Consider the following 14,390-nt stretch of genomic DNA (forward strand, 5'->3'; position numbering starts at 1 on the left):
CAGAAGCCGCCCAACGCGCTGGACTGCCGTCTGGGGGTCGAGGTCTTCGTTATGGTCGCCCCCAACTCGAATTTCTGAATGATCGGATGGAAGTGGTGGCGCGGACGCCATAGTGGCAGACACAACTGGAGCCCGACGGGGAGCCAAACGGCGATATGAAGCTTGGTGGCGAAGGCTCTAGAAGGAAAATGGTATCCCTAGAACCGAGGTGAGCGGATAATCCTCAGTTCAGATTCGGTTGCATGGAGCGACGCAGACGGGAAAATGCACAATGGGATCGTGTACGTTTCGGTTTTATTCTGATGCGTGGGCAGCGTCCACGGCGGGAGAAGCAGACAAAAATGGTCACTTCGGTTAAGTGCTTTCTAGACCAATCGCATGCTCTGGCACGGGATTGTGCCGTTGTCATTTATCCGCACCATCGATTAATGTGGTGCTACCATAACTTTGAAAAATAAATGGCGTACGGCTCCCGAGGAAACACTAAGTGAGAAGAGGTGGATGTCTACCGGATCATACGAGGTGTATTTATTTTTCGTACAATGCAAGTAATCTGCAGCGAGACCAGTGTAGCCGAGCAGAATCTAGTTTAAAATCCGAAGACCACCTGCGCTCCCAGCGCCACTAGCACGGTGGCGATCTCGGGAATGCGGTAGGATGTCGCATCGGATGTCCCTGTCGAAGTGCTTGCAGTGGTGGTGGTGGTGGAGGTCGTGGTGGAGGTGGCGCCGACGTTGCTGTAGAGCTTCATGCCGTTCTCGACGCACACGTTGGTGTTGATCTTATCGCTCGTGATCGTGTCCGCGGTGGAGGTGTTCATTTGTGTACAGGTGGTGTCTAAAGCCTGCACGAAAGTGATGGAGTTGTCCGAGTTGAGTGTGACCTTGGTGCCAGTGTCGGTGTCGGAGATCGCGTGACATTTGCCGTCGATGGAGTACACGAGCGCGTTCTTGAAGGTGCCGCACGACGTGCCGTCGGCGTACAGCTCCATAAACAGGTAGGGCGTGGTGCCGAAGATGGTGTCCGTGAAGGCTTTGTAGCTGCTGGCGCACGTGACCGTGTAGCCGTGGTTGCCGTCGTAGTAGCACTGGTCGAGGTTGTAGTCGCTGCACTTCTCGTCCGGGAAGAAGGAGAGCGTCGTAGGTTTTCCGGAGCACACCGTGTTCTCGTAGACCTTGAGGGTGGGGACCTCCATCGCGTGGACACTAGCTGCGGAGAGGCCAGCGGCAACGACAGCGAGAAGCGACGGTCGAGAAGCCTTCATCGTTGTTAGTCTGGAATGGGAAGCAGTAGTAGGTTGTGGTCGATGCTTGGGCTTGTCAACTTGGACAATGGGGAGAGGGATGGTAGGCATTCCCGGCGCGGTGGCCATCCCGCCCTAAGACTTGAATTCTTCAGTCCCGTTGCCTCTCAGTCCGACTAATACTACAGTCAACCTTAATGATTTTCTACCTGAGACAGAGAAAGATAACCGTGTTAGCCTGTGTACGCCTGCAACGGCGTCTTGTCCGGGCCAATCCCATGCGAAGAGGACTCGTTCCCGTACACCCCGTTATCTTTTCTGGACTGGAGCTTGAAATAGAGATCGAAGACGCGATGATCGCTGCTGGAGACGGCCATTGATCACTCCAAAACTAGCTTTCCAGCGCTCAACAGCACAATAACTCGACTACCCAAGGACTAACCATGCGATCCTACTTTATCGTGCTCGCTGCTGTGGCCGGTCTGTTGACCACGAGTGATGCCGCATCGGCTACCGTAGGGTCCAAGGTATCGCAAGCTGCTGGTCAAGACAACGCCGTCGGCGCGAGGGTCCTGCTTGCTGATGAGGCCACTGGGTCGGGAACCACCGCCGCAGATGCCGGAGAACAGAACTTCGGTTTGTCCATGTTGTCCAAGCTGAAGCAGATCATGGACAGCGAGAAGGCCAAGAAAGCCGCGTCGTCGAGGAACTAAGGGTCTACTTATCAACCTTGACATCGCTACGAAGTACTAAGTACCGATAGAAACTCGACAAGTGCGGTGTGCTTCATCGATACGTTTTCCAGCAGATCAGTCGACTAAATCACAATAAACTATTTTTTCTATTGCATTAGATCTACCATGTAATATTATACATCAACTAAATAGGTAAATCCTATAGTGACTAACTGTTAAATTTGAAGTATAAAAATATTATTGCATTAAATTTTAACTGACTCAGTAATCACTATAATAATGATCACGGAGTTTGTTAATGAGGGGTTATCATCCCTTCCACAAACAGCGTCTCGGTACCGGTCCTAAGAGGGTTTTTATGGAGCGGAGGACCTGACGTGAATATCTCCCAATCCGAAGCAGATTCAAATTATCTAGAACTGGATTCACATTAACTCGGACAAGATTCACTATAAGTCGGACGAGATTCACTATAAGTCGGACGAGGTTCACATTAACTCGAACAAAATTCACATTAACTCGACGAAATTCATATTAACTAAGACTAAAGCAAACAAGCTACGCAGGAGAAGAGACCTCATGCATATCGTCGAGGATCTTTTTGTGTAGAAGCGCTCGAACGTTTTCTGCCTTCGTTGTATTCAACCCACCACGCGTCCATTTCTCGATCTCATCAGTAATAGAAGTTGGTTCAAGCCTCGAAATCTTGCTTGCAATCACATCCATGTAGAAAAGCATGTACAGGTAGTACTACCACTTCCGACACCAGATGTTGTGTATTTTTCATGTACATGAAAATTATTGCAGGATTTAGCCACTACAGACTCATTGACGCCACTTTGAGCATCAGATCGACAATCTCGCCGTCGGCATCGCCCTCTTCAACGCCCTCGTCCTCGCCGTCTTCGTCCGGCTCGTCGTTTCCACGAAGGGGAGTCGCAAGACCAGTCTTTTGCCAACAGTGCGCCACCGTCTTGGCCTCCGTAGACGACCACAACAGCGAGCTCCATTGCATCGCCTGAAGCTGGTCTATTTTGTATGGAGACTGCCCATTAACATTTGCATCAGCCTCAAACCTTTCGATCCCGTGGTCAATCTGTAACGACCTAAAGCGTGCCTTGAAGGACGCAATAACACCGGCGTCCAGAGGCTGCCGATAGGTGGTAGTACTGGCCGGCAGCTTCTGAACTTTGATGTTCGTCAGCACCATGTCGCCGAGAGCATGGGAGGACACGTTGTCAACCAGCTTGATAGTGCTTGCGTTCTTTAGTATGTCAGATACTGTGTTGCGAGCTGGGGCTTTGCGCAAGCGGAATGCTCGCTTGGACCACCGCGCTAGCTCTGAATGGGTCATGCCAGGCTCCGCTGCGCTCTTGTCAATCAGCTCGCGCTTGTTCTCGATCGTCAGCCAGCGTCCCATTGCTCCCTCGGAAGGGGGCCACAGCGCTCAGAAGCCAGGCTGCGGCGAGTGGTGGACGCGCGCTAAGCATCCCTGTTTAAGCTGATAACGTATTATTAAGGATATTTTTTCTAGGAGGTGTCGGAAGTGGGAGTACATGCTGTATATTCCGCAATCCAAGCAATTCGACTGCTGAGGCTTCGTCTTATACGCATATCTACTCCATTCGAACACTGGAGATGAGGTGTCATTGATGGTGAGAGCGTGAGCGAAAAACCACTGCAGAATCACGAATATATACTCGGTAATGTGGGCGCCCTTTAATGAGTTGATGTGATATGCTTTTGCTTGGCCTTGTTGCGTAGCATTCTCAATGATCACAAAACTCCAGTGGTTCCTACCAGATATTGGGAGTTGCACATAGCGATACGATTTCCAGTCAAAAGCACTAATAGTGGCACGAATTCCCCGTCGTTTCTTGACGGAGTTGCCCATATTGTACGCTAATTCGACCTCACCAAACAAGCCAGATCCACAAGGGCATACGATGTTATTCTTTTGTGCCATATATCGAAAGATGAAATAATCTAACGATGATTCAGTTGTTGTTGCACCCTGCAATAAGCTGTCCAAGTCGTCGGAGAAAACATGGATAGTAAGCGCACGCTGTGAATCCGTCCACGTCACCAAGGGAACACTTTTAGCATACCGCTTCCTGAAAAAATGAATTGAAGGATGAGCACTGCCAGTACCCTTTGCAGAGATAGCTACAGCAACTCCACCGCCAGACGCATTTGCGTCGTTTTCATTTTTGCTTCCATCTAGAACTATAGGTTCTGCAGCATCCTGTCTAGAGTGGGTGGCACCTGCATCTTCACCAATCTCGGGAGCACGTTCTTTGTCTTCACGACAGTCACCACACATTTCTTTTGCGATCGCATCGTCTTCGAGCTGTGCATCACGAGCCATGCTATCATCAACTGCATCATTAGTAACCAAGTCACCACTGTCTTCGCTAACAGCCACCATATCCGCATCGCTATCACTTTCATCACTATCGTCACTTTCATCATCTGCAACACGAGTGCCCAATAAATCGACGTCACCACTGACATTCGCCGCGTTGTTGACTGCGACTTCTTGATCAACAGTGCTGATACCCTTTCCAGTCTCACGAGTATTACCTTCACGTCGCTCCGCTGAGGAACTCCCATTACTCTGCTTCTGCTCTCGGTATCGATCAATGAATCGCTGCACCCATGTCTTCTGTGTGTTTTCCTTCCAACGAGCAAATTCTTCAATTCTGCTGCAGTATGCCAGCAGGTCACTTGGTGTGCAGCGTCCATCCTCTAATAAGCATTTGTCGTAATATTCCAACACTCTTAATTCAAATGGGGCGAGCTTATGGACGCGCCCCCCACCTTTTTCACGCATTCGATCGCCGACTTTCGCATCGAGGTCTCGGTCCAGATCGTCCCAGTACCGCTTACGCCACATGTACATTATCCAATCCTCTGCGCATTTGGTACTGTTGCATCTCGTTAGAGCTGCGCTGAGTTGGTGGAGAAACCGAGGCTTGAACTGGGGTTGCTAGCTGAGCACTTGGTTGGTCTCCTGATAGAATCTGCACTTACCTTACCCTCCTGAAGGGGGACCAGCACTTTCAGGACATCGGTAAGGCTGCCTTCAACAGCTTCTAACGTTGAACGCGCCTGACATATCGCACTTTTGAGATCATTATGTACGCCATCGATTTTCGCATTTAGAACAGGTACAGCTTTCTGTAAGCGCTGTTCAGCAGGATCTTCCAGGGTGCTCAAATGCTACTTTGCCTTCTGCTTGAAGATTTTGAACTGCTGTGATTCGAATACGCTATGCTTCCAAATCGGGTGGTTTGGTACTATATCCTGCAGCAAAACAGCATCTTGCAGCACTACCTTCCGCAGATATTGTAATAGTTCAAGAAAGCCACCTGACGCAATTGACTGCTCCGCCGCCCCGGTGTTGATAGCTTCTTGCCATCCTTCTACCTATGGGAAAAATTGTCTTTCCAGTGCCACAGGTGGATCAATAGATGCGCGGACAACAAAAAACCTCCCTCGCGCGGGCTCAAAAATGCCAATGTGCGCATTGCCTTCCTGGGAAGCGATGTGAGGTAGCATTTCTGCATGGCTTGATTGTTCCACCTGCGAAGGCGTCGAATTCGGGATTCGCTTGCACCAGCTAAGTCCGCCATGCGCGACCCAGAGCCACGGCCAACATGAGTCTTGGCTGTACTACGAACACCGACGAATTTTAATGCCGCTGTGATAGCCTCGTTATGGGTTTTATATGACATTGCCTTGGTAGTATTATTTCCCGTTTTCAATAGCTCGGTTGGGTACCAGCTTTCCGAAGATGTAAAGTCTGGGAAAGGCTCGCCATCGATATGCCAACGCCAAAACAAGTAAAACCCTAGCATCCCATGAGGGCAAATTTCAACGTATTTGCTGCACATACAAGCGCCAAACTCAATGCGGCCAACCTCGTTGGTTTTTCCCTGCCTCATCACCATCACTAGTGCTCTGCACGGACTGTACCCCTCATTTTCAAGAAGAATGGAGTGTAAATCTGCTAACTCCAGCATACGCGCGGACCCTCCGCGCATTAAGGCGTAGTGACTTAGCAAAAACGCGAGGATATTCCTCAAGCGTTTACCAGAATCGCGTCCTGGTGTCCAAAAAACTGAGATATCTGCTGAAGCTGCTCCATCGTAGTATACCCGTCAAGAAGGTTGTCAGCACCGCGATCTGCAAAGCTTTTCCGCTTTCTGTCGTCTTCTTCAAACTGAGTGAGCTTCAACAGTGCTGTTACGGCGTCGTCGTGAGGTGAGGGATTGCTGTTAATGTTTGCCCGCGCATGCTGGTTCCAATGATCTACCATCGCTGCAACATATGCATTCACACTTGATCTCTCTATTGTGGTTTCCCTTTCGCTGGTGTTCTTGGATCCTTTGTGACGCCTTACCCTCCCTATAACGCACTCTTCCAGGAAGAGATGGAACTTCTCCCCCTGTCACAGTGAAGCGCGTGAGTTCATTAAACGAGCTTTCCTTCGATTTGCACCAGTCCAAAAATTCCTCCTGGCGCTTGCTGTACGCCCTCACTGGATTTTTTGGTCTAAGGTTGATTGCTCTGCTATAGGTCCGCTGCACTGACTCCTTCAGCTCGACGCGCATGCGTGCTTCCTCGGCCATTGTTTTTTTGTGATTGAGCGCGTCTGTCAGCGTCTAGCCTCTGGCAGCCATAATTTTGGCCAACCAGCAACCATAAGTCCTGTCGCTCAAATAACCAATTATAACCGGAAATAACTGAAGTGATTTGTCCTGAATCCACAGGGTACCACCCAGTCCCGGACTGGACCCCGGTGATGATAATTAAAGTTGCTATGATTATACCTAGGGGAATTTGCAATTCGGTCAGGCGTTTGCTAATCAGTCAGGGCTTGCGAAACGTAGAACTATGGCACTCCTAAAATTAGAATGACTAACCTGCAGACATGCAAGCGATGTCTATCCACCACTCCACAACATATAGCATGGAGGTCATGGAGCTACCGGAAACCTCATCCGCATCCCTGCCACCCAAGCAGATCCTCGTGCTGCTGACACTGTTCATCAATTTGCTTGCCAAGGGTCTCGAGGGGACTGTGGTGGTCACTTCGTCATCAACTACCCCTTACGTATCAAAAACATAGTCCATTCGATCGATCAACTCCAGCAACAGTTCAGGGGTTAAGTGGAGCAGTTTAGACTGATGGAATTCAAGTAGAAGTAAATGCGAAGCTAAAACCACTTCGGGACCAGGTGATGTTGTGAACTACGCAGTATCGCGCAACTCTGGTCTTCAGCTCCTTGGGACTCGGGAATTCCATGCCAGCGGCAAGCTCCACGTCATCGTCTGCGTCCTCCATGACTAGGACTTCTTGCCTGGAAGCGAAAGTATGTTGTGGAATGGTGGTGGGGCGTCGGTTGCATGGCTGCAGGATAGCTATTCCAATTTTAGGAGTGCCATAATTCTATGTATCGCAATCCCTGACTGATTAGCAAACGCCAGACCGAATTACAAATTCCCCTAGGTATAATCATAGTAACTTTAATTAACAAACTCCGTGATCATTATTATAGTGGTTACTGAGTCAGTTAAAATTTAAAGCAATAATATTTTTATACTTCAAATTTAACAGTTAGTCGCTATAGGATTTACCTATTTAGTTGATGTATAATATTACATGGTAGATCTAATGCAATAGAAAAAATAGTTTATTGTGATTTAGTCGACTGATCTGCTGGAAAACGTATCGATGAAGCACACCGCACTTGTCGAGTTTCTATCGGTACTTAGTACTTCGTAGCGATGTCAAGGTTGATAAGTAGACCCTTAGTTCCTCGACGACGCGGCTTTCTTGGCCTTCTCGCTGGCCATGATCTGCTTCAGCTTGGACAACATGGACAAACCGAAGTTCTGTTCTCCGGCATCTGCGGCGGTGGTTCCCGACCCAGTGGCCTCATCAGCAAGCAGGACCCTCGCGCCGACGGCGTTGTCTTGACCAGCAGCTTGCGATACCTTGGACCCTACGGTAGCCGATGCGGCATCACTCGTGGTCAACAGACCGGCCACAGCAGCGAGCACGATAAAGTAGGATCGCATGGTTAGTCCTTGGGTAGTCGAGTTATTGTGCTGTTGAGCGCTGGAAAGCTAGTTTTGGAGTGATCAATGGCCGTCTCCAGCAGCGATCATCGCGTCTTCGATCTCTATTTCAAGCTCCAGTCCAGAAAAGATAACGGGGTGTACGGGAACGAGTCCTCTTCGCATGGGATTGGCCCGGACAAGACGCCGTTGCAGGCGTACACAGGCTAACACGGTTATCTTTCTCTGTCTCAGGTAGAAAATCATTAAGGTTGACTGTAGTATTAGTCGGACTGAGAGGCAACGGGACTGAAGAATTCAAGTCTTAGGGCGGGATGGCCACCGCGCCGGGAATGCCTACCATCCCTCTCCCCCCATTGTCCAAGTTGACAAGCCCAAGCATCGACCACAACCTACTACTGCTTCCCATTCCAGACTAACAACGATGAAGGCTTCTCGACCGTCGCTTCTCGCTGTCGTTGCCGCTGGCCTCTCCGCAGCTAGTGTCCACGCGATGGAGGTCCCCACCCTCAAGGTCTACGAGAACACGGTGTGCTCCGGAAAACCTACGACGCTCTCCTTCTTCCCGGACGAGAAGTGCAGCGACTACAACCTCGACCAGTGCTACTACGACGGCAACCACGGCTACACGGTCACGTGCGCCAGCAGCTACAAAGCCTTCACGGACACCATCTTCGGCACCACGCCCTACCTGTTTATGGAGCTGTACGCCGACGGCACGTCGTGCGGCACCTTCAAGAACGCGCTCGTGTACTCCATCGACGGCAAATGTCACGCGATCTCCGACACCGACACTGGCACCAAGGTCACACTCAACTCGGACAACTCCATCACTTTCGTGCAGGCTTTAGACACCACCTGTACACAAATGAACACCTCCACCGCGGACACGATCACGAGCGATAAGATCAACACCAACGTGTGCGTCGAGAACGGCATGAAGCTCTACAGCAACGTCGGCGCCACCTCCACCACGACCTCCACCACCACCACCACTGCAAGCACTTCGACAGGGACATCCGATGCGACATCCTACCGCATTCCCGAGATCGCCACCGTGCTAGTGGCGCTGGGAGCGCAGGTGGTCTTCGGATTTTAAACTAGATTCTGCTCGGCTACACTGGTCTCGCTGCAGATTACTTGCATTGTACGAAAAATAAATACACCTCGTATGATCCGGTAGACATCCACCTCTTCTCACTTAGTGTTTCCTCGGGAGCCGTACGCCATTTATTTTTCAAAGTTATGGTAGCACCACATTAATCGATGGTGCGGATAAATGACAACGGCACAATCCCGTGCCAGAGCATGCGATTGGTCTAGAAAGCACTTAACCGAAGTGACCATTTTTGTCTGCTTCTCCCGCCGTGGACGCTGCCCACGCATCAGAATAAAACCGAAACGTACACGATCCCATTGTGCATTTTCCCGTCTGCGTCGCTCCATGCAACCGAATCTGAACTGAGGATTATCCGCTCACCTCGGTTCTAGGGATACCATTTTCCTTCTAGAGCCTTCGCCACCAAGCTTCATATCGCCGTTTGGCTCCCCGTCGGGCTCCAGTTGTGTCTGCCACTATGGCGTCCGCGCCACCACTTCCATCCGATCATTCAGAAATTCGAGTTGGGGGCGACCATAACGAAGACCTCGACCCCCAGACGGCAGTCCAGCGCGTTGGGCGGCTTCTACACTTTGTGATCATCGCGAAAGCCGTCTCTCCAGCATGTCTAGCGGCGATCGAGCGCATGGCCGTCTCGGCCAAGGATTCCGAAAATACTCTTTTTGTTAACCCCCCCCCCCCCCAAGCGTGAGCGATCTGAGTTCGCACCGTTCGCCGAAACCCTATACACGTTATCGTTTTATCTGGTGATGGACATATATAGTGTAGTCCATCTTAATGCAATCGTGTATTGCCAAAAGTCAGTACGTGCCCCTAACCCGTAGTTGCTAGCTCAGCTCTACGGATGCCGCTGAGAAACTTTGGCATCTTCAACTTTTTAGTTCATAGAGGGTATAGATAAGTCAAGAGTAATGTGATGTTACAGTGTAAAATAGCTGGTTCATGTTAGAGCAATCGTATCGGCGCTTACCTCCCCCCACACCTCATCAATTCAGTCCATCGCTTATTGTTGCTCAACATGGTAAGCGCTCTTACCAGGAGGTACTCGCTTCGGGCCCGTCGTTGGGTTAATGCGTGTTTGTTTGTGTGCACATCCCTAACACGATTTAATCACATATTTCGGGGTATTAGCTGATCGTGTGCCAAAGTTAATCAGCGGTATCTGTAATGTGTATTAAGCACGGTAACGTGTCGGCTCAATACACGATACATTCAACAAGACCCATTTTAGCCAAGCTTAGCTAGATAGGGTAGCATTGCAAGTTGCTTACCAACCTTACAGTGTAATGTACTGTTGTTTATCAATACACCACGTACAGACTAATGTGCCCAGCAAGTGCAAAAACAGCACAGCCGCGAGGTAAAAAGTGAGCAAATAGTTGTTTAGAGATATTTAGAGACTCAAGTCACATGGCAGTCAACGCGGGTGTATATTGGAATCAAGTCCAAGAAAGAGCCAGGTGAACTGCAGAACAAACTACATTGCGTTTTGCCTAGCGCACTTACGCTGCTGCGCGGCGCTTCCACTCCCATTGTTCGTTCCTGAGGCGCCATCAGTCGTCGCCATTCGCCACCTCCGCCGCCGCCGGCTTCCGCGTGCCGATCTTTCGCTTGGTAATAAATCGTGGTATCAAGGCATCACTCTTCCAATGTTGGTGCCAAATCTCAAAACACGGAACTGCTTCACCGTTCGATTTTGTTGCACAAGAACAATCGTGCAGCCTGATTATTTTTCGCCGAATCCTTGAACTTGAAGCCACCGCAGTAGAATGTAGTCTAGCCCCATCTCGCTTCGCCAGCACGCTTGAGCACCAAGTACACATTGCAGGCGCGCTGGGGGCGTTTTCTGGTGTCGTTCGTGTTGTCCTTCCTCCAGTCGTCCATTTGTATGGACATACGAGTACTTGTACGTTTGCCGCGCGTTTCAGTTGAATCAGCTCCAAATGAAGCTTCTTCAAGAACTCGACGTGTGTAGCTTTACGTTTATCATCAATAGCGCGGGGGCGGTTGTACACGATGGAAGCGTTTATGATAGCGACATCAATTAGACCCAGGAACAATGTGTAACGGGGTTACACGCACAAATGGCTGGCTACAAACCACTTGTGAATTTAATAGATAAAATATCTGTTAAAGTTTTAGATACTTCCTCACTTTGGTGTAAGTCACACCAATGGATACATTGAAGTGGGGCACCACAATGAGTGGTCCACACCTACCCAAAGATCCTATTGGTAGAAAGCAGCATCTTTCTACCAATTAGAGACGTGCATATTGGCGGGGCTCTGAGAGCCAGCCGCTCTCAACCCCTTTCATAGATGATAAACAGTTTTTAGCAGATTTTAGAGGAAGATCAATTCACAAGCAATACAGTTCTCATTTTACCTTAAACTAGCTACTTGGTGTTTTATTTGATTTATATTACCCTTGTGGACTCAAGTATAATTAATTCAAATTATTAATAAACTCCTACGCTTCCTCATACACGTAGCGCAACGTGTAAGCTAAAGTAGTGAGTCAAGTTAGACCCATTACACCTGGTAGCACTTTGTTGTCCGTCCAACGATCGACTGCTTGACGTTCGTACGCGGTGTACGAACGCGGAGCCGAGAACCACATGAGCACGGAGGTGCCCATGGAGAGCACCAACACCTGTCTGACCCAGAGTGGGAGGCCCTCCAACAACTGTCAACAGTCATTGGAGAAGCGGCGATAGCTACGATGCTGCGTACGCTATCGCCGACAGAGCAACATGGTGTTTCTCTAGGTTTCATCATGAAGGAGCAGCGTGATGCTGCTTCCTCAGTGACGGCGTCGTCAGGGACGACACCGCGTGCTCAACCATTAAAGGTGAGCGTAAGCAATTACGTGGGAAGAGAGGGCGAGCCTCTCCTCCGATGGCTTGTCGAGCTCGACACAGCCATTGCGGCTCGACGCATCGTCGACCCGCTGTCGAAGGTCGCGTTCGCCATGTCCTGCCTTGGCGGACGCGCAAGGAGTTGGGCGTATGGACGCCGACTCTCCGATCCTACGTGCTTCAGCACGTACGAAGTGTTCAAAGAGGAGCTCAAACAAGCGTTTGAGCCCCCGCAAAACGAGTTCCGGTCGAGGGCGGAGTTCCTCGGCCTTCAGCAGGGTAAGCATGACGTCCATGCTTACGCGCAGCGCGCACGATATTTGGTATCAACTATCGTGACTAACCCGATTGACGAGGCGACCAAGGTCGTCACGTTCATGAAGGGGCTTAGAGATGGGCCTGTGAAGACCTATCTCTTCCGATAGTACCCGAGTACTCTCGAAGCTGCGATTGCTCTCGCAAAGCAAGAAGGGGTTAGCCTGCGGCAGGCTGAACTGCATGCGATCGTGCCGAGGTCACTACCGCGCCCGGTCGCGAGGACGGGAGGTCCAGAATTAATGGACCTCTCGAACGCAACAACTGCTGGTTATCAGCAGCAGGGAGGTAACGTGCGATGCTTCCGCTGCGGAAGGATCGGTCACTTTGCACGGGAGTGTACAGCTCCCATGCCCCCTGGAGGTGGCCGTCGTGGCGGTGCTAGACATCGCCGCGGACCAACAAAAAAACGCGAACCTCCAGTAGGCGCGGGGCGCCCTACTGGTAATGCAGTCGCGCGTGCCGACATCGGGCACGCGACACTGAGGACTGCAGCCCCCAGTGAGACCAGCTCTCACTGCAAGAAACAAGATGACAGGCCGAACCTAGTCATCTTGAAGGTTTACTCGAAGAGAGCGAGTGACTCTCTTCGAGCTTTGGTAGATTCAGGCGCGTCGAACAACTTTGTTCGACTACGAAGCCTGTCGAGACTTGACTTCGAGGAGGTAGATACACCTCGAAGTCTTCTGGAGGTACGATTGGCAACAGGTGCCATCGTAAAAACCGAGAAGCGCGTCGTGAACGTGCGCTTCTCGTACAAACAACGGGTGTTTGTCGAACACTTTATCGTCCTGGACCTGGACGATAAGTTCGGCGTTGTTATGGGCATGTCGTGGCTTACACGGCATGATCCGATGATAGACTGGAAGAAGCGCATGCTCCTGCGCTTCGGTAAAAAGATGTGCTGGTTCCGGGAACCAACACCGATGTTCAAGTGTGTAAGGGACAATCCCTGACCCGAAGAGGTCAGGTCGACGACGACGCGTCGGCTCCGGGAGCCGACGCACCCTCGGTCATGAGGGGCTCCGCCAATGAATGGCGTCGAGGTGACGAAGGCGTGTCAACGCCGGGGGTTGACGCTGCAAACAGTGCGGACGGTTGCAAACGTCTTGTACTGACGCAATTTGTATGCTGTAGTGCAGCCGAGCTGCACGAAGGTACATGCGGTCAAGCCGGGCTTGGTACCACGCGCCCGCGGACAGGGTCCGCCGGCGAACAACTGTCCACGGCCGGGCCTGGACCAGAAGAACAACTGTGCGGAGCCGGGCTCCGCACAACAAGAAGCCGACGCATGCGGAGAACGCTGCGCAAGGCTCCGGGACCGAGACGCATCAAGAACAGTCTGCTGGGCAGACTGAGGCGGTGACGCCGGATGTCGAGACGCTAAGCGTCGTGATGCGCACCGATACTGGATTCCAGTATCGTGAAATGGAACTCGCTAATCCTCGGACGACGACGGCGTCGGAGTTGACTTCGCTTCCAGTCATGAAATGGAAGCGCTTCGCGCGCAACTTGCACGATGGGCGCATTGAGCAGGTCTGCGTTCTTTCGGACAGCGAAAGAACGGAGAGCGAGAGCGAAGAGCTGAGGCAGCTCTCCATGGGAAGTACCACAGAGAGTGAAGAAACTCTCTGTGCGAAGACGAAGCGAGAGCGCTTCGAGGAACAAGGTTGGGACTCGCTGAAGTCGAGTCCCTATTACGAACTGTTGAGGGAGTACAAAGACGTACTCCCGGAAGAGATGCCTGCGGAGCTTCCGCAGAATACGGGCATTCAGCACGAGATTGATATCGTGCCGGGCACGAAGTACTGTGTCACGCGGTAGTGGCCACTGCCGCGAGAGCAAGCGAAGGCAATCGATGACTTCTTTGAAAGTCGTCGCAAAGCAGGACAAGTGCAGGAATCAAAGTCCCCGCACAGTGCTCCGACGTTCTGTGTCAAGAAGCCACAGGGCGGATGGCGTATCGTTCATGCCTACAACAAGCTGAACGATGCGACGGTACTGGCGCAGACGCCGATATCGCGAAAAGCTGTTATCATCGATTCGATGGCCGGGAGCACCGTTTACAGTGAT

At 51.0% G+C, this 14,390-nt stretch overlaps 5 protein-coding genes across 5 annotated transcripts; 2 read left to right on the top strand and 3 right to left on the bottom strand.

The window, feature by feature from the left end:
- Positions 1-589: 589 nt before the first annotated feature.
- Positions 590-1,195, bottom strand: IUM83_19354 (TKL/DRK protein kinase, variant; the record flags this gene model as incomplete). Its single annotated transcript, XM_067944400.1, has 1 exon — positions 590-1,195. The coding sequence occupies one exon, from the start codon at positions 1,193-1,195 to the stop codon at positions 590-592; it is 606 nt and encodes a 201-aa protein (XP_067786767.1).
- Positions 1,196-1,686: 491 nt separating this feature from the next.
- On the top strand, positions 1,687-1,956 carry IUM83_19355 (uncharacterized protein; the record flags this gene model as incomplete). The annotated part of the gene is made up of 1 exon (XM_067944401.1): positions 1,687-1,956. One exon carries the CDS (start codon positions 1,687-1,689, stop codon positions 1,954-1,956), a length of 270 nt encoding a protein of 89 aa, XP_067786768.1.
- A 799-nt stretch (positions 1,957-2,755) lies between these two features.
- IUM83_19356 (CENP-b protein 1) lies at positions 2,756-3,358 on the bottom strand (the record flags this gene model as incomplete). Its single annotated transcript, XM_067944402.1, has 1 exon — positions 2,756-3,358. The coding sequence occupies one exon, from the start codon at positions 3,356-3,358 to the stop codon at positions 2,756-2,758; it is 603 nt and encodes a 200-aa protein (XP_067786769.1).
- A 4,397-nt stretch (positions 3,359-7,755) lies between these two features.
- IUM83_19357 (uncharacterized protein) lies at positions 7,756-8,025 on the bottom strand (the record flags this gene model as incomplete). Its single annotated transcript, XM_067944403.1, has 1 exon — positions 7,756-8,025. One exon carries the CDS (start codon positions 8,023-8,025, stop codon positions 7,756-7,758), a length of 270 nt encoding a protein of 89 aa, XP_067786788.1.
- Positions 8,026-8,518: 493 nt separating this feature from the next.
- Positions 8,519-9,124, top strand: IUM83_19358 (TKL/DRK protein kinase, variant; the record flags this gene model as incomplete). The annotated part of the gene is made up of 1 exon (XM_067944404.1): positions 8,519-9,124. One exon carries the CDS (start codon positions 8,519-8,521, stop codon positions 9,122-9,124), a length of 606 nt encoding a protein of 201 aa, XP_067786774.1.
- Positions 9,125-14,390: the final 5,266 nt, after the last annotated feature.

This window comes from Phytophthora cinnamomi (genome assembly GCF_018691715.1).
Source record: "Phytophthora cinnamomi strain GKB4 chromosome Unknown Contig64, whole genome shotgun sequence".
NCBI classification, from domain to species: domain Eukaryota; phylum Oomycota; class Peronosporomycetes; order Peronosporales; family Peronosporaceae; genus Phytophthora; species Phytophthora cinnamomi.